The 17,468-nt window shown below is 53.1% G+C and overlaps 3 protein-coding genes across 13 annotated transcripts; 1 reads left to right on the top strand and 2 right to left on the bottom strand.

The window, feature by feature from the left end:
• Positions 1 to 30: 30 nt before the first annotated feature.
• EBP (EBP cholestenol delta-isomerase) lies at positions 31 to 5,179 on the bottom strand. Of its 6 annotated transcripts, none has more exons than XM_020976432.2 (6): positions 5,047 to 5,179; positions 1,672 to 1,881; positions 1,195 to 1,548; positions 901 to 937; positions 634 to 764; positions 31 to 517 (listed from the first exon to the last, which is right to left on the bottom strand). In XM_020976432.2, the coding sequence occupies exons 3-6, from the start codon at positions 1,508 to 1,510 to the stop codon at positions 279 to 281; spliced, it is 723 nt and encodes a 240-aa protein (XP_020832091.1). In that variant the 5' UTR covers positions 1,511 to 1,548; positions 1,672 to 1,881; positions 5,047 to 5,179; the 3' UTR covers positions 31 to 278. The 6 variants fall into 6 exon arrangements, with proteins under 6 accessions (XP_020832091.1, XP_078003967.1, XP_020832088.1 ...); XM_078147841.1 differs by lacking the exon at positions 5,047 to 5,179 and adding an exon at positions 3,169 to 3,395; XM_020976429.2 differs by lacking the exon at positions 5,047 to 5,179 and adding an exon at positions 1,967 to 2,082.
• A 26-nt stretch (positions 5,180 to 5,205) lies between these two features.
• On the top strand, positions 5,206 to 9,047 carry PORCN (porcupine O-acyltransferase). The gene is given in 15 exon segments (XM_078147833.1): positions 5,206 to 5,341; positions 5,863 to 6,057; positions 6,173 to 6,214; positions 6,378 to 6,559; positions 6,658 to 6,696; positions 6,698 to 6,789; positions 6,937 to 6,954; positions 7,069 to 7,083; positions 7,171 to 7,296; positions 7,381 to 7,481; positions 7,721 to 7,797; positions 7,884 to 7,947; positions 8,113 to 8,198; positions 8,394 to 8,504; positions 8,698 to 9,047. Coding segments are annotated over 15 exon segments (1,386 nt in total). The 3' UTR covers positions 8,800 to 9,047.
• Positions 9,048 to 9,135: 88 nt separating this feature from the next.
• Positions 9,136 to 12,522, bottom strand: LOC110201008 (uncharacterized). 6 transcript variants are annotated; one of them, XR_013483627.1, is made up of 4 exons: positions 12,323 to 12,512; positions 10,654 to 10,889; positions 10,503 to 10,566; positions 9,136 to 9,309 (listed from the first exon to the last, which is right to left on the bottom strand). XR_013483627.1 is itself a non-coding variant. In XM_078147844.1 (4 exons), the coding sequence occupies exon 1, from the start codon at positions 12,518 to 12,520 to the stop codon at positions 12,161 to 12,163; it is 360 nt and encodes a 119-aa protein (XP_078003970.1). In that variant the 5' UTR covers positions 12,521 to 12,522; the 3' UTR covers positions 9,136 to 9,399; positions 10,503 to 10,566; positions 10,654 to 10,889; positions 12,082 to 12,160. The 6 variants fall into 6 exon arrangements, 2 of the variants coding, with proteins under 2 accessions (XP_078003970.1, XP_078003969.1); XR_002322360.1 differs by lacking the exon at positions 12,323 to 12,512 and adding an exon at positions 11,811 to 12,062; XR_013483626.1 differs by lacking the exon at positions 12,323 to 12,512 and adding an exon at positions 11,869 to 12,062.
• Positions 12,523 to 17,468: the final 4,946 nt, after the last annotated feature.

Below are 17,468 nucleotides of genomic sequence, written 5' to 3'. Positions count from 1 at the left end.
GCACCACCGTACTCATTCACTCACTGGGCATTTGGGGCCTCCTTCAGCAGCCTTTATTAACACTGTCACGGGCAGATCTTTGGGGGTGGGATGGGGGGTGGTGGTGAAGACCAGGTCCCTGCACTGCCCCACAAGTTAAGCAAGTGAGGAAGAAGCTACCCGAACAATACACTGCTACAAAAATCCAACAGTGCCAGGAGGGAGGGATGGCTCAATGTGAGAAAGTGCTTCCAAGGGACCCTCTTCCCACTCCCCCACCCCCACCCCAGTGGAGGTCTTCACTGGAGATGCTCGTGCTGCCTTCTCCAGGCTTGGGGGCCAGCAGCAACATCTGCCAACGACTGGGCAAGCACCAGTTGTCGCCAGGCATCCAGGAGGAGGGCAGAAGGCACAATGATCCACAAGGCATTCAGGAAAACGAAGTAGAACCAAAAATAGAGTGGATGCCCAAGCTCCCCATGCTGGAAGCCATCTCGATACTCAGTGAGGAAATAAAGGACATCACCATACAGCTGGCCTGAGAGCAAAGCCCCCCAGAGACTAGTCAACATACAGGAAGGAGAACCAGGATCCAGCAACCCAGCCTTCAAAGTCTCCCTGCCTCCCTCCCCCACTCCCAAAAGGCCCACTCACCTAAGGAAATAACAAGCTGGAGAAGGAAACGCTCTGGCCTCTGTTGCAGAAAGGCCCCCACAGCCCACAAGCTGAGTGGGCCCCACACCCAGGCTGTCACTGTCTCCATACACACAGTGAAGTTGTCTGCTCTGTCCCGGAAGTACAATACATGACATTGGGAAAATTCCTACCACTTCCAAAGACTTCATCCATTTGCCCCAACACAGAGAAGAGCTAAGACATCCCAAAGGGAGAGGACCAATATGAGGACTCGGGGTTACTTACAGAACATAGCGGCTGTCACCCTTGGAGTACTCCTTCCCTGCAAGAGAACACAAGCCATAAAACAGCAGTCCAGGCTTGGGAGGGCTTCCCAGGGATGACTGAGTGGCTGCTGAGGGCAAAGGGCTAGGCTAGGGAAATCTTGCACTCAGTCCAGCTGAAAAGCACCAAGTGCTGGTCTGTCCTCCCTCCAAGGAAGAGGACAGCTCCCAAGAACTCCCCAAGGCCCAAGTGTCCGGCACAGGACACTCAGCAAGCTGAGATAAGAACCCCGGCCTCCCCTTCCCAACGACTCACACAACTGCGACAAGAAGGCCTGGTCCCTAGCAATGTCCTGATTGTAGACGCTGAACCAGCCTTCAATCACCATGTGCACAAAGGCACACATGGCAAACCAGCAGATTGCCAGGCGACGCCAGGGGCCCAGAGGTGGCACCAGGTTTCCACTCTCTCTCCTCCTCTGGCCAGATAACAGCCAGGTAACCACCAGGAGCGCCCCCGAGACAGAAAAGAAGACTGTGAGGATCTGCCACACTGGTCTATCGTTGGGTACATAACCACTGAGCTGGAGGTTTCGGGGCCAGTAAGGGTGTGCCACGTGAAGAGAGTTCATGGCGAGGGACAGGGAAGGAAACTTCTCTGGCCAGGATCCTAGGATGAGAAACAGAAAATGGGCTGAAGGCCGGGGGAGGCCTGAGAGGCGCCAAGAGGGGGGCTGCCCCTACCCTCGAGGATCTGGGGGTGCTGAGGCAGCGCCCCGGAGGGAAAGCTCACTTGAGTGGGGTGGGGGAGGGAGCCAGCCGAAGGTACCCGGAGGAGTCAGAAACGCATTAAGGGAAAACGAAGGAGCCAGGTGCCAGTGGGCCTGCTCATTCGGGGCTCCCAGGGTGAGGTCACCCTGCGAGGAGGGCTTCCTGGAGGCGGGGGCGGAAAGTCAAGGGAAGCCAACGTAAGCTCGGAGGAGACGGGGATACATTTTGGCTCCTGCAGAGACAGAAATGAGAGTTAGGGCGCGCACCTCCTCCCTCCCAAGCGTGAGCCCGAGGTCAGGTCAAAGCCAAGGACTCACAAGACTTCCCAGAGGCTCCCTCTGCGGCCCGACGTGGCGCGGTCTCGCTGGGGCAGTCCCGACTACCGAGACCGTTGCCAACAACAGCCCCGCCAGTCCCAGCCCTTCCCCTCCCCATCCTCCCCTCCATCCCTCCACCCCTCCGCGCAGGTTTCGGGAGGTGTCTCCACCGGGGCTCGGCCCCGCCGAGCAGCCGACCAATCACCGCCATAGGAGCTCCCCAAGGCCCGCCCCTCCGGCCTAAGCCGGTCAATGGGAGTTGAGCGCGCGTCCCTGGACTCCCTGCCCCGCCCAGGCTCCTGACTGGAGGACCACCCTAAGCCGATATGGCGCTGTCCCGTGGCCAATTGGAAGCCGCGGAACGTCCCCGGAGCCTCGCCCTGCCTGGAGCGGGCCAATGAGTGCCCACTGCGCGACCCCTACACACGTACCTCTGCCGCACCACACACGCCCAGGAACATACAAAACCCACGCACGCACACACCGTCCTCCCCACCCCCCAAACCCGCCGGTGCCGCCATCTCGGCTCTGGGAACGCCAGTCCCCGCCCCCTGGCTTAAGGGGACCAATAGGAGCTTCTAGCGCTAGAAGCTCCGCCCCCGCCCCATGCCGGTCCCCTTAGCTGCTCTCCTCAGTCCGCGGGTGGCAGAAGCCCCGGAGATCCTTTGTCGCCTTCCGGGCCCCCAGGAAGTCCCTAACCTATGTCCCTCGTTCGAGACAGGCTTATTCCTGCCTCCTTTCAGAAGACCGCAGGTCAAACCTGGAAGGTGCTACAGTCTAACCCTGACCCTCAATTTTGAATAGGAAACTGAGACTCCGGGAGAGGCAGGGCCATCTGAGCTGGAAAGGAAGGGTCCGCGAAGAAAACTCTTTTCAAAACGTTCGCGTAACCAACTAAGAGGACACTGATGAGGAGCACTGAGGAGGCCGGAGGTGCTGGGGGTGGGGGTCCCTGCCACACTTAAAGGCATTCCCATGATAATCACTTCTACCAGCACTTCTTCACACATGACCCTCCATTTCCCACCTCTGGGACTGCACCTGCTTGTGTTCCTCAGGTCTGGAAGACACTCCACCTCTGCCTCCTAGAATTTCTTTTAGGTTCTGCTCAGGTGCTGCCCACGACAAGGGCCAGCTTTCCTGACTTCCCTGTATTGTTAGCGCTCTCTCTCTCCTTCCCCAAATTCTCGTGTGAAATTCACCTGGGAACATGTCTCCCCCTTTATAATGCAATCTCTCGGAGGCCAGGCTGGGGCTGTTTCCCTTCACTCTTTTGTCTCCGTCGCCGCGCACCCACAGAGTAGGCTTGACAAAAATGCTGGTGGCTTTTGATAGAGTAGGAAGGAAAGTCCTTAAGGATATAGAATCTGCAAATCCGGCTTCAGATACTTGACACTTACTAGCTGTGTGACCCTGGGCAAGTCACTTAACCCCGATTGCCTCATCAGAAAAAAAAAAAAAAGGTATAGAATCTGGGTAGCTCTAAAACTCCAAAGAGCCGCCAACATCAAGGCAGGACTGAGGCAGACTGGGACCCACATCTTCTGACCCGCCTGCACCGCCAGCCTCACAACTTACACTGGCTGTCCAGCCTATCCAAAATCGGATGGAGAAGTCTCAAACAGCGCTGTGAAGACGCTGCTCCCTTTTCCCTCCTCCCCTCGGGTCCCCCTGCTCCCTTTTTCCTTCTTCCTCTCTTCTTTGGTCCCTCTTCTCCCTTTTTTCTTTACACCTCCTCCCTCCCCTCCTCCTCTTTGTCAGTTAATCGACATTTATTAAGCAACTACTATGTACCAGGCACTATACCTGCCCTCATGGAGTTTACAATCTAATCGGAGATTGGTTCCCCTTCTCTTCTTTTCCTCCTCCTCTTTCCCTTCGCACTCTTTGGTCTCTCTTTTCTCTTATTCTTCCCTTCCTCTTTTTCTCCTTTTTGATCCTCTTCTCTTTTTCCTCCTCCTCCTCCTCCTCCTCCTCCTCCTCCTCCTCCTCCTCCTCCTCCTCCTCCTCCTCCTCCTCCTCCTCCTCCTCCTCCTCCTCCTCCTCCTCCTCCTCCTCCTCCTCCTCCTCCTCCTCCGCCCGCGCCACACTCCCATTGGTCACGCAAATATTCTGCGCGTGTCCATTGGCAGCAGCCTTCCCCTCCACTCACCTCCTCCAGCCCCGGTAATGTACCTTTTCCCGGCTTCGACGGGCTCCCATTGGTCTACCCAACGTTCGACTCAACCTCATTGGTCACCTCTTTCATTTTTCAACCCCCCCCCCCGCTCTCTTGGCTGCCTCGGCTCCTTCTGCTCCCCCTACTTCACCCCAGTCCCATTGGTTGCGCAAACGATCTAAGCGTCTTCATTGGCTCCGAACTCTCTGGCTTAGAGCCGGCCTCCCCGCTGCGTTAAAGGGGCCGCCGTCAACCCTACGTGATTGGGGCCGGTGGAGAAGGTGGCTGGAAGGGAAGCCGCCTCGGTGGCCAACGGAGGACAAGCCGGCCAGGTAAGGGATAGGTGGAGGAAAATCCCTTCCCCATCCTCTGGGCCATAGATGGAGAAGAAAGGGGAAAGGAGGGAAAGAGAGGAGGTCCCTGGTCAGCATCCCCCCCATCTTTTCCCATCTCCTCCATCATCCCCCTCCATCCCCCTCCACTCGGACCAAAGGGGGAGGGGGAACGATGGCAAAGAGAGGGACACGCGCAGCCCCTTAACGCTCCCCCCCCCCACGGGATGCACTAGCAGGCGAACCCATCACACACACATACACACCTGCAAGGCAGCCCGTCTCACACACACACACACACACACACACACACACACACACACACTCACTCACTCACTCACTCACTTACGGCTGTACTGGCCAGTAGGCCAGCCTATCACACACAAGGATACACTGCTCGCCCAGCCCATCAGACACACACAGACACACAGACACACACCCTATACTGGCCAACAGGCCAGCCTCACAATTACACACAACAGCATGTGGCAAGCCCCTCACACATCACACCAGCATGCCAGCTCTTTACATACACACACACACACACAAATTCATGGGGATACAGCAGCAGGCCTGCCCCCTGAACTCACATATGAAGAGTGCAGCCACAGTCCTAGTCACATGCCCAGCCTGATGTGCAGGGAGGAGGGGTGGACCCAGCCTCATGACGACTTGTGCTGGGATCCCATTTCCCCCACTCTCTCATCCTTGACCAGCTCTTCGGCCCTGTCCCTGGGCTCATCGTCGCCATGGCTACCTTCAGCCGGCAGGATTTCTTCCAGCAGTTGGTGCAGGGCTGCGTGGTCCCCACTGCCCAGCAGGGCCTGGACCAGCTGTGGCTTCTGCTGGCTGTCTGCCTGACCTGCCGCCTCCTTTGGAGACTTGGTGAGTGGGCTGCGCCATTCCTTGATCCCTCTGGGAGGAGAGGAGGGCAGAGGAGCAGGGGGCTTCCTGGAGGCTGGGTCCTGGGGGGGACCCAGACTTTGAAGAGGCTGGCTCCTTGGGGTTGGGGGGGCTTTCTGGAAGTTGGCTGAGAGGTACTTCCTGGAGGGGAACTGGGCTTCCTAGAAGCTGACTCCTCAGGGTTGCAGGGGAAGTTTTCCTGAAGGCTGGCTTGGGGCGGAGGGTACTTCCTGGAGGCTAGCTATTGGGGGAGAGCTTTCTGGAAGGGAACCAGGCTTCCTCGAGGGGGCTTTTCAGGGTACAGGGTAGGGTGAAGGGCACTTCCTGAAGGCTGGCTTGGGGGGGGTGGCTTCCTAGAGGCTGGCTCCTCAGGGTTGGGGGGAGGCCTTTCTGGAGACTGACTTCTAGGGGAGGGCACTTCCTGGAGGCTGCCTTTGGAGGAGGCCTTTCTGGAGGCTGGCTCCTCAGCCGGGGTGGGTGGGGTCCTCCCTGTCACTCTGCAGGGTTACCCCCAGCTGTGAAACATGCTAGCACGGTGGCTGGCGGCTTCTTCAGCCTCTACCACTTCTTCCAACGGCACATGGTGTGGGTGGTGCTGCTCAGCCTTCTGTGCTACCTGGTCCTCTTCCTGTGCCGACACTCATCTCACCGCGGGGTCTTCCTCTCTGTCACCATCCTCATCTACCTTCTGATGGGGGTAGGGGCCCTGGGCCGAGGGACAGGGAAGCTAGAGGAGATGGGGCGCTTTGCTGGGGTGGCCAGAGGGAGCTGGGGAAGAGAAACAAACAATGGACCTTAAGGCATCTCGCAGGGAGATGCACATGGTGGATACTGTGACCTGGCACAAGATGAGGGGTAAGTACCCCACCCAGGGCAGAAGCCCCCAATCCTGAGCCCTTTCCCCTCCCATCCCTCAGTACCTTCCTTGGCCCCTGGTTGGTTGGCTGGTCCCCCCCCCCCCACGCTGGCCCCTTGGGTGCATGCGCCTGCCGTCGTCCGCCTGCTCGCTCACCTGCAGGGGCCCAGATGATCGTCGCCATGAAGGCTGTGTCCCTGGGTTTTGACCTGGATCGGGGTGAGCTGGGCGCAGTCCCCTCCCCTGTGGAGTTCATGGGCTACCTCTACTTCGTGGGCACCATCGTCTTCGGGCCCTGGCTTCACTTCCGCAGCTATCTCCATGCTGTCGAGGGCCGACCACTGGTGACAGGGCAGGGGCTGTGGGCTGGTGACAGGGTGGGAGGAGGCCGGCCAGGGCAGCCCCTGACAGCCATCTCCCCGCCTCCCCCATGTCCTTGCAGAGCTTCACATGGCTGGGGAAGGTGGCCGGGAGCCTGGCCCCGGGCCCTCCTATGCCTGGTGGTCTCCACTTGCGTGGGCCCTTACCTCTTTCCCTACTTCATCCCGCTCTATGGGGACCGGCTGCTGCGCAGGTGAGCCAAAGTGCAGACTGTAGGGCCTGTGGCCCACCCCTAGCATCGCCCCTTCTTCCGCCTTCTAACCTACACTCTGGTCTGCCTCCCATTCCGAGTACCCCTGACTTTTTCTCCTCTCCCCTCCCCATGCCTCCATATCTACAGCAAGAAACGCCAAGTGAGGTAAGTGGCGCCCTGCTTACCCACTCAGGCTTGTCAGCCCCTCCTCATGTCCTCCGTGTTCCTGCTGACGCTTCTCTCTTCTCTCTTCTCCCTCCTTTGTACTTCATCCCTCAGGGGCGCTGTGGCCAGGTGAGTCTCTGTGGAGGTGAAGCAGGTTAAAGTCTGGGTGGCTGGTGGGGGGGGGCACTACGACACCCCGCTCTTCTCCCACCCCAGGTGGCTGCGCGCCTATGAGAGCGCCATCTCATTCCACTTCAGTAACTACTTTGTGGGTTTCCTGTCAGAAGGCACAATGACGCTGGCTGGGGCAGGCTTCACAGAGGAGAAGGACCACTTGCGGTGGTAGGGGATCACCCTCAGGAGGCTGGGCTTTGTGGGGGGCGGTGGCCAGCATAGCCCTTCCTCCTAACCACTCACCCCCTGCAGGGACCTTACTGTGTCGAGGCCCCTGAACGTGGAGCTCCCCAGGTCCATGGCTGAGGTTGTCACCAGCTGGAACCTGCCCATGTCACACTGGCTCAATTCCTGTGAGACCCATCCCTGGCCCGCTGCGGGAGGCCAGGCCAGGGATCTGGCCCTGGGGAGGGAGGAAGCTGGGCACTTCTCTCTCTCCGTCCCCTTTTCTTCCCAGATGGCATGACAGACCTTGATCTGTCCCAGGGTTGGAGGTGGGGAAGGGGAGGGGAAAGAGGCTGGGAACCTGCCCTGCCCCCAACAAACCAAAGCAATCTGGGAAGAGTGAAGCTCATTCCCTGACCTTCTCCAGATGTTTTCAAGAATTCCCTTCGCCTCGGCAAGCTCTCAGCCCTCCTTGTGACCTATGCTGCCAGCGCCCTCCTGCATGTAAGCAGTGGGCGAGGTGGAGGTTCGGGGCTTTCCCTTCTTGCCCCACCTCTGCCCCATGGCCTCGCCTTCTCTCCACCCCCCAGGGCTTCAGTTTCCATTTGGGGGCTGTGCTGCTCACCCTCGCCTTCATCACGTATGTGGAACATGGTGAGATGCCTCTTTTCCCCCCTCTTCAACTCACCTCATCTTCTAGAGGACCTTATCTTTCCCTCCCCTTTCCTGCGTGCCTCATCCCCTTCCCCAGGCCCTGAAAGCCTCCCTTTGGAACCTCGACCTTCAAAGAACTGCCAATTCTCCTCTCCTCGTCCTCAGTGCTCCGGAAGCGGCTGGCTACCATCTTCAATGCGTGTGTCCTCTCTAAGCGCTGCCCCCCAGACTGTCCGCACCAACATCGCAGGGTGAGATGACTTGCCCTTTCCTTCCCCCAGAACCTGCCTCAACCGACCAAGGTGCCCTTGTTTCCCTCCCTGACCTCTCCTCCCTTCCTCCTAAAGCCTGGACATAGTCATCATGCCCACCCCTTCTGGGATACTCTCACCTCTCTTTCAGACCAGCTCCAAATCTCACCACCCCATTCCCCGTGTCCTCCCCAGGGTCTGGGCGTGCAGGTGCTGAACCTGTTCTTCAGAGCCCTAGCTGTCTTCCATTTGGCCTATCTGGGCTCCCTCTTTGATGTGGACACTGATGATGCCACTGAGGAACAGGTAGGGTTTGGATGAAATCACCCACAAACCAACGGAGGGTCTGGAAAGGCCTGAGGGATGGGGAGTTGCTTGGCCATTCTTTGGGTGGCCATCACTAATAATGCCCAGCAGTTACCCCTGTCCTGTCCCCAGGCCCGTCAGGGCAGGGGTGGCCAGGGCCTCTTTACCACTGCCATCCTCATCCCCTTCCCAGGGTTACGGCATGTCCCACACCATCCGCAAGTGGTCTGAGCTTGGCTGGGCCAGTCACTGGCTCACTTTCAGCTGCTGGATCTTCTATCGCCTCATCAGCTGAGGGCCCTCCCCCACCTCCCCTTCTCTTTCTTCCCCCTTGTGGGTCCTAAGTACCTGCCCCTGGGCATACAGTGGAGTCCTGGCCACTGTGGCTCCCCTCCCCCAAAGGGGCTCTGGGGCTTTGGGGGGGAGGGGTCCTTGGAGGGCAGGACCCTGAGACCATGTCTTCCACCCCCACATTCTGCTAGAAAGTTCCCCTTTTTATAAATGGTTTGTTATTGTCAGATAAAACTAGGTAAGGCACAAGTGGCCGAGCTGTGTGTGTGAGCTATTTCCCTAATTTGGAGCTGCTTGCTCTGAGCCCTCCCACCAATCAAGAGGCAGGACACACTGGGGCTATGGAATTCAGAGGGCCTTTTATTGGCCAGGTTGGGAGCCCAGGGCTTTGCTCCTTGTCCACTTGCTCCTGCTCTGGCCTGTGAGGGCTCCTAGATGCACAAGCCAGGTCCCCAGTCTTCTTTGAGGATGCAGGCCTCTTGCCAAGACAAGTAGACTCAGGGCCTCCTGCAGGCTGACCCAGAAGGAACAAAGGGACCATCAGAGAGACCTGGATGATGTGCAGGTCTTGGGTGGCAAGAAGGGCTGAGTTAGACCACAGAGGCTGTGAAAGGAGACCAGGAACCAGCAGAGAGAGCTCCTTACTTTCTCCAGCTGTGACCTAGTGGGGGGCTCAGCATGCTGGGGGACACAAACAGATCAAGGGCACATGGCCCTGGCAGACCACACATGCCCCCAGGAGGGCGGGGAAGAGGGAAGGTTGGCTGTGGAAAGTGGGAGAGTGATGGTCCAGAATGGAAAGCAAGACCCCAGGAGACTCTAACGATGGACTCTGGAGTAGAGATGGGACAGCAGGGAGGGGGCGTTCCAACCCTAACCCTCATTTTACAAGTGAGGAAACTGAGGATGGTGCCTAGAGAAGGGCCACAGGTAGGAGCAGGTCAGAGATTCTCCCCCAGATCCTGTAGCCCATTCATTACAACCTGCTGCTGCCTTCTCTCTAATCCAGTCTGAAGACCGCCCCAAATCCTCACCTTCTGAGTGTTCTGATGGCCATGCTCAGAGCTGCCTGGGCTACTGCTACTTCTTCCTGCATGGCCTTTCTGCCATTATAACCTGCCTTGCCAAATTCACTTTTCCAAAGCCCAGGCCCAACCCAGTTCCTCCTCAGCTCCCAAAGCTCCCCATGGTTCAGAGGATCAAGTTGGGCCCCATTGACACAAGCCAGCTTCTAGCTGTTCCTCCATAGCTGGCAGGCAGCTCTCCCCTGTCCCTGGGTCTGTCCTCTAATAGCTCTGGATTGGAAGGTCAGAAGGTCAGCGCTGGAAGGTATGGTCACGTGTCCCCACCCTCCTCACATGTCCCTGCCCTCCTCCTCGGCTTGGACCAGACTCTTAAGCTACAGAGGTCAGGGGCTGGATTTGATGCCACTCCAAGAGATCATGGGCTCTGGGGCCAGAATCCGTCTGCCCCTGAGGAAGGGGCAGAGTCAGAGTCAAGGTCAAGGAAGGGTCAAGAGTCAAACTGCAGGGAGAGGAAACTTGGACGGACCCTGGAGGGAGAGGCTGCGCTGGCCACAGAGTGGAAAAGGGGAAGAAGCAGAGGATAGACGTGGGAAAATCAGCCTCTTGAAAGAAGCTGACTGGCAAGGGGCACAATGGACTGGAGGTAGGCAAGTCAAGAGGTTGCCTCCCTTCCCCCACTCACCAGTGCTAGAGTTGTGGCTGCTCCTGGGCTTGGCACAGATGACATTAGGGAGAAGGAGCTGAAGCTGGAAGAAAAGCAGAGTCAAGGCTTGGCCCTGAGGGGATGGGGCAAGAGGTGACTCCCCTACCAGAACATTTGCTCTAGTCCTTACCTTTGCAAGAAAGCTCCTTCCAGGCTTCAGAATAAGGAGACAGGGATGGGCTTGGGTCATCCTTAATCCCTGGAGGCCTGGGCTTCAGGCGGGTGGGAAGACCCAGAAGAGATGTGGGAGGTCTTCAGGGGCAGGCCAGGGGGCTTTTCAAGGATACTGGGACCAGGGAGGGTGATGAGACACAGTCAAAAGGAGTGGAGTCTAGGTGTACTCATCTGTGATGTGTAGCCCAGTGACTATGGGGAAAGAGGCAGTTGGAGACAGTCACCAAAAGCTGTAACAAGGGACTAGGAATTACAAGAGAAGACAAAAGCAGATGGGTACAAGGCAAGAGAGCAGTGGCATTTGCTGGGCTGAACTAACTTGCTGCCTGAGCTCCTAACCTGGAGCTAGGCCCTTGCCCTGCCCACCATCAGTAGCCCTGTCCCCTAGAACAAAGCCAGCTGGTTGCCCCTTGAAGTGGTAAATGATTTCCTGGGCAGTGGCCACCTGGTAGGGATGGATAGGGTCTACGACAGAGGAGAGGACTCCCGCCTTGCAGGTAATAGTAATGTCTACCTGGAGCGGTGACCACAATACCGGCCAGGAAGAGAAGCTGGTGGCAGAAGCGGGCCATAAGGGCTTTGCACCTGCTAGCTTCCGTTTCCCAGATCCCTAGGGCTTGGATGCATATCTCCAAAGGCACAACCCGAGTCCGATGAGGCAGGCAAGAGCACACACGAAGGCAGCTGGAGGCAGCCTTACCCTAGTTTCTGGCTCAGGTTTCTGGGGGCAGTGAAAAGGTCCACAGCCCAGCTCATCCCCATCAGCCAGCTCTGGGGGACTCGGGGGAGAAACACTTCCTGGGCGGCCCTCCCAGCCCAGAATCTTAAAAGCTGCCAGGAAAGTCCTCCCTCCTCCAGCCCCAGGGATGGCTACACAGATGCACCGATGGACGCTCCCATCTGACCCGCGGACCCGAGAGAAGCGAGAGCCTCTTTCCCAGCAGAGGCCGCAGGTCCCGGGACACGCGGCCTGCAAACAACGTGACCCAAAGGCGCCCGCCCCCCGACATTAGGAGGCGCGGCGGGGCGGGGGGGGGGAGTGGGGTTAATTGAGCGCAGGCGCCCTAGCCCCAACACGCCGGCGTGCAATCTACGCAGGTGCAAGCGCACTACCCTCTGGGGCTTGTAGTCCTTTCCACTTTTCCTTCCCGCGAGCGCCGTTGCCCAGTACCCTGAGCTGGGGCTAAGCCACGCAGGAACACGCCAGGTGCTTTCTCTCCCTAGCTGCGACACTGGCGGCGGGAGCCAGAAAGACCCGCTCCCCTCTTTCTTTCCTTCTGGATAATTCCTCAAACGGGCGCGGTTGTCCTCGCGGGGGCGGGGCGGTCACGTCGCGTCCCGGCTGGCGGAGGGGTGGGGTGGGGGTGGGCGGAGGAAGACTAGCCTGGGAGGGAGGCTTGGATTGGCTCGGCGGGTCGGTGGGCGGTGCCGCGGCCGCCCCCTGACCTCCAGGCCAAGCCCGCTCAGAGGCGGCGGGCGTGCGCCTCGGCCTGGGCCTTAGCCCTGTCGCATAAACGCCGAAGCCGGGTCCGGAAGGCCTCAACCTGGGAGCAGATGGCGGCCACTTCCGTGCAGAGGGTCTGGGCGTGTGCGCACACGCTCTCCTCCTCGGCCGCGGCCCTGACCTTGGGTCGAGCCTCGCTCCCTCCGGGAGCCCACCGGCTTTGAGGGCCAGGGCTGGGTAGGGACCAGGGCCTAAAGCTGCGGAGCCGGAGAGTCGGGAAGGCCCGCATCAGCCTTGCGGCGAGGGCAGGCGGAGAGGAGCAGCAGGAGCCGCGAGCAGCTCCGGACTGCGGGCCCGACGTCCGATTGGGCAGCCGCATGGGTGACGTCACAGGGCTCTGGGCGGGGCTCCTGGGGGCGGGGCCGAGGCTCACCCAGAGTGGGGCGGCCCCTCCTCCCCACCAAGTGGCTTTTTGGGCACTTCGCCGGCCCTATCGACTCACCCTGCCCCCTTTGGATCCTCCCGAGATTCTTTTTTTTATTTCCATTTTATTTTCAGTTTCGAATTTCTCCTCCCCCTCCTCCACCCATTGAGAAAACAAGAAAAATACATCGACAGGTACAAACATGAATAGTCAAATAAAACAAATTAGCCACGTCCCAAAAAATTGACTCAGTCACCCTCAGAGTCCATCACTGTCCAGAAGTGGAACGCAGGCTTCATCCCGAGTCTTTTGGAATTGTGGTTGGTCGCTATAGTGATGAGAGTTCCCAAGTCTTTCACAGTTAAATATCCTTACACCATCACTGTTAGCGTCCAAGTTGTCCTTGGGATTCTGCTCACTTCCCACTGCATCAGTTCATACAAGTCTCCCCAGGTTTCTCAGACACCACCCCCTTCATCATTTCTTCCAGCACAGTCATATGCCATAGTTGATTCAGCCACTCCCCAGTTGTTGGGCGTCCCTCAGATCCCAATTCTCTGCCGCTACACAAAGAGCTGCTATAAATATTTTGTACAAATGGGTGGGTCCTTTTCTTTGTTTCCCAGCTTGCTATTTTCCATCTAATCTTGGTTGCATTGGTTTTGTTTGTGCAGAAACTTTTTAATTTGATGTAATCAAAATGATCCATTTTACATCTCATAATGCTTTCTACGTCCCATTTAGTCAACAATTCTTTCTTTCTCTATAAATCTAACACATAAACTATTCCTTGCTCTCTTAATTTGCTTGTGGTATCACCCTTTATGTCTAAAGCATGTACCCATTTTGATCTTATCATGATATATTGTATAAGGTGTTGGTCTATACCTCGTTTCTGCCATACTCTTTTCCAGTTTTCCCAGCAGTTTTTGTCAAATAGTTTTTATTCCAGAAGGTGGGGTCTTTGGGTTTATCTAATACTAGATTACTGTGATCATTTACTGCTGTGTCTTGTGTACCTAATCTATTCCACTGATCAACTACTCTATTTCTTAGCCAGTGCCAGATAGTTTCTATGATTGACATTTTATATTATAGTTTGAGATCTGATATGGCTAGACCACTTTTTTGCATTTTTAAAATTAATTTCCTTGATATTCTTTTTTTTAAGCTTTTATTTAGTATTTTATTTTCCCCCAGTTACATGTAAAAACAACTTTTAACATTCTAGTTTTTTTTTTTAGGCAGTTGGGGTTAAGTGACTTGCCCAGGGTCACACAGCTAGTAAGTGTCAAGTGTTTGGTCTGAAGCTGGATTTAAACTCAGGTCTCCTGACTCCAGGGCCAGTGCTTTATCCACTGTGCCACCTAGCTGCCCCAACATTAATTTTTAAAAATTCTCTCCCTCCCTTCCCATCCCCCCTGATTGAGAAGGCAAGCAGTTTGATATAGGTTATACATGTATAATCATATAAAACATATCCATGATAGTCATGTTGTGAAAAAACAGGCAAAAAAACTCAAGAAAAATAAAATTTTAAAAAGTATGCTTCCTTATGGAAGTGATTGCTGATAATTCAAAATAAATTAATTAAAAATTAAAAAAATAAAAATAAAAAAGTATGCTTCAATCTGTATTCAGACATCATCCGTTCTTTCTCTGGAGATGGATAGCATTTTTCTTTTTTTTATAATTAATTTATTTTTAGTTTTCAACATTCACTTCCATAAGATTTTGAGTTTTAAATTTTCTCCCGGGGCAGCTAGGTGGCACAGGGCATAGAACACTGGCCCTGGAGTCAGGAGGACATGAGTTCAAATCCAGCCTCAGACCAGACACTTGACACTTACCAGCTGTGTGACCCTGGGCAGGTCACTTAAACCCAATTGTCTCACCAAAAAAAAAAAATTCTCCCCCTCCCATTTATTCCCCCCCCCAGATGGTGTACAATCTACATATACATTCATGTTAAGCATATTTTCCCATTAGTCATGATGTAAAGAACAATTAGAACTAATGGGAGGAACCACAGGAATGAAGCAATAAAACAAAACAACAAAGGAAAAGGAGAGAAAATAGTGTGCTTCGATCTGCATTTAAACTCCATAGTTTTCTTCTTTGTGGACAGCATTTTCCATCATGAGCCCCTTGGAGATGTCTTAGATCCTTGTATTGCTGAGAAGGGTTAAGTCTATCAAAGTCAGTCATCACACAACGTGGCTGTCACTGTGTACAACATTCTCCTGGTTCTGCTCACTTCACTCAGCATCAGTCCATACAAGTCTTTCCAGGTTTTTCTGAAGTCTGCCTGCTCGTCATTTCTTACAGCACAATAGTATTCCATTACATTCATATACCGCAGCTTGTTCAGCCATTCCCCAATGGATGGGCATCCTCTCAATTTCCAATTCTTTACCACCACACAAAGAGCTGCTATGAGTATTTTTGTGCATGTGGGTCCTTTTCCCATTCTTATGATCTCTTTGGGATACAGACCTAGAAGTGGTATTGCTCTGTCAAAGGGTATGCACATTTTTGTAGCCCTTTGGGCATAGTTCTAAATTGCTCTCCAGAATGGTTGGATCATTTCACAACTGGTGGGTAGCATTTTTCATCATAAGTCCTTCAGAGTTGTCTTGGATCATTGTACTGCTGGGAATAGCTAAGTCATTCACAGCTGATCATTGTACAATATTGCTGTTACTTTGTACACAGTACATTTCGCTTTGCATCAGCCCATGCAAATATTTCCAGGTTTTTCTGAGAGCATCCTGCTCCTCATTTCTTATAATGCAATAGTATTCCATCATAATCACATACTACAACTTGTTTACCCATCCCGCAATTGATGGGCTTCCCCTCAACTTCTAATTCTTCACTCCCAGAAAAGAACTGCTATAAATATTTTTACACATATAGGTCCTTTTCCTTTTTGTTTTTTTATCTTTTATGGGATACAGATCTAGTAGTGGTGCTGCTGAGTCAAAGGGTATGCATGGTTTTATAGCCCTTTGGGCATAGTTCCAAATTGCTCTATAGAATGGTTGAATCAGTTTACAACTCCACCAACAGTGCATTAAAATTTCATTTTTCCCACATCCCCTCCAACATTTGTCATTCTCCTTTTCTGTCCTATTAGCCAATCTGATAGGTATGAGGTAGTACCTCAGAATTGTTTTAGTTTGCATTTCTCCAATCCATAGTGAGTTAGAATATTTTTTCATATGGCTATAGATAGCTTTGATGACTTCATCTGAAAACTGATCATATCTTTTGATCACTTATCAATTGGGGAATGGCTCTTATTTTTATAAATTTGATTCACTTCCCTATATGTTTGAGAAATGAGGCCTTTATCAGAGAAACTTGTTTCAAAAATTTTTTTCACAGTTACTACTGCTAACTCTATCCTCCCATTTATTCTATTCTCTGTCCCTTCACCCTGTCCCTCCTCAAGTATTTTGCTTCTGACTACCCCCTCCTCCAATCTGCCCTCCCTTCTATCACCCCCCCTTCTCTTACTCCCTTCCCCACCAACTTTCATAGATTTCTATACCCAATTGAGTGTGTATGTTATTCCTTCTTTGAGCCAGTTCTGATGAGAGTAAGGTTCACTCATTAGCCCTCACTTCCAACCTCTTCCCCTCCACTGTAAAAGCTTTTTCTTGCCTCTTTTATGTGAGATAATTTACCCCATTATACCTCTCCCTTTGTCTTTCTCCCAGTACATTCTTCTCTCATTCATTTTATTTTTTAGATATCATTCCTTCATATTCAACTCACACCTATGCCCTCTGTCTATATATATTCCTCCTAATAATGAGAAAGGTCTTATGAATTACAGATATTATCTTTCCCTGCAGGAATGCACACAGTTCTACCTTAATAAGTCCCTTATGATTTCTCTTTCCTGTTTACTTTTTCATGTTTCTCTTGAGTCTTGTATTTGAAAGTCAAATTTTCTCTTCAGCTCTGGTCTTTTCATCAAGAATGCTTGAAAATCCTCCATTTTATTGAATGACCATTTTTCCCCTGAAGGATTATACTCAGTTTTGCTGAGTAGGTGATTCTTGGCTGTAATCCTTTCTCCTTTGCCCTCCAGAATATCATATTCCAAGCCCTCCAATCCTTCAACATAGAAGCTGCTAAATCTTGTGTGATCCTGACCCGTGTTTCCACAACACTTGAATTGTTTCTTTCTGGATGCTTGCAATATTTTCTCCTTGATCTGGGAACTCTGGAATTTGGCTACAATATTCCTAGTAGTTTTCCTTTGGGGATCTCTTTCAGGAGGTGATTGGTGAATTCTTTCAAATTCTATTTTTCCCTCCAGGAAAACTAGGGCAGTTTTCCTTGATAATTTCTTGAAAGATGATGTCTAAGGGGCAACTAGGTGGTGCAGTGGATAGAGCTTCAGCCTTGGAGTCAGGAGGACCTCTGAGTGGTAAGACTGTGTCTTCACCTATTTTCCCAAATAGTCTATATGGTATAGAAATTAATTGTTTTTTAAATGTTTGATAGAATTTGCTTGTAAATCCATCTGGCCCTGGAGATTTTTTTCCTAGGGAGTTCATTGATGGCTTGTTCAATTTCTTTTTCTGAAATGCGGTTATTTAGGTATTAAATATTTTACTTCTTCTTCTGTCAATCTGGGCAATTTATATTTTTGTAAATATTTATCCATTTCACTAAGATTGTTAAATTTATTGGCATACAGTTGGGCAAAATAGTTCCTAATTATTGTTTTAATTTCCTCTTCATGGGTGGTGAACTCACCCTTTTCATTTTTTATACTGGTAATTTGTTTTCTTCTTTCTTTAATTAAATTAACCAAAGGTTTGTCTATTTTGTTGGTTTTTTCATAAAACCAGCTCTTAGTTTTATTTATTAGTTCAATAGTTTT

This window comes from Phascolarctos cinereus, unplaced genomic scaffold, assembly GCF_003287225.1.
Source record: "Phascolarctos cinereus isolate Bilbo 61053 unplaced genomic scaffold, phaCin_HiC Scaffold_8;HRSCAF=390, whole genome shotgun sequence".
NCBI lineage: Eukaryota > Metazoa > Chordata > Mammalia > Diprotodontia > Phascolarctidae > Phascolarctos > Phascolarctos cinereus.
Note: the sequence above shows the minus strand (reverse complement) of the source record. Positions and strands in the feature narration are given on the sequence as shown.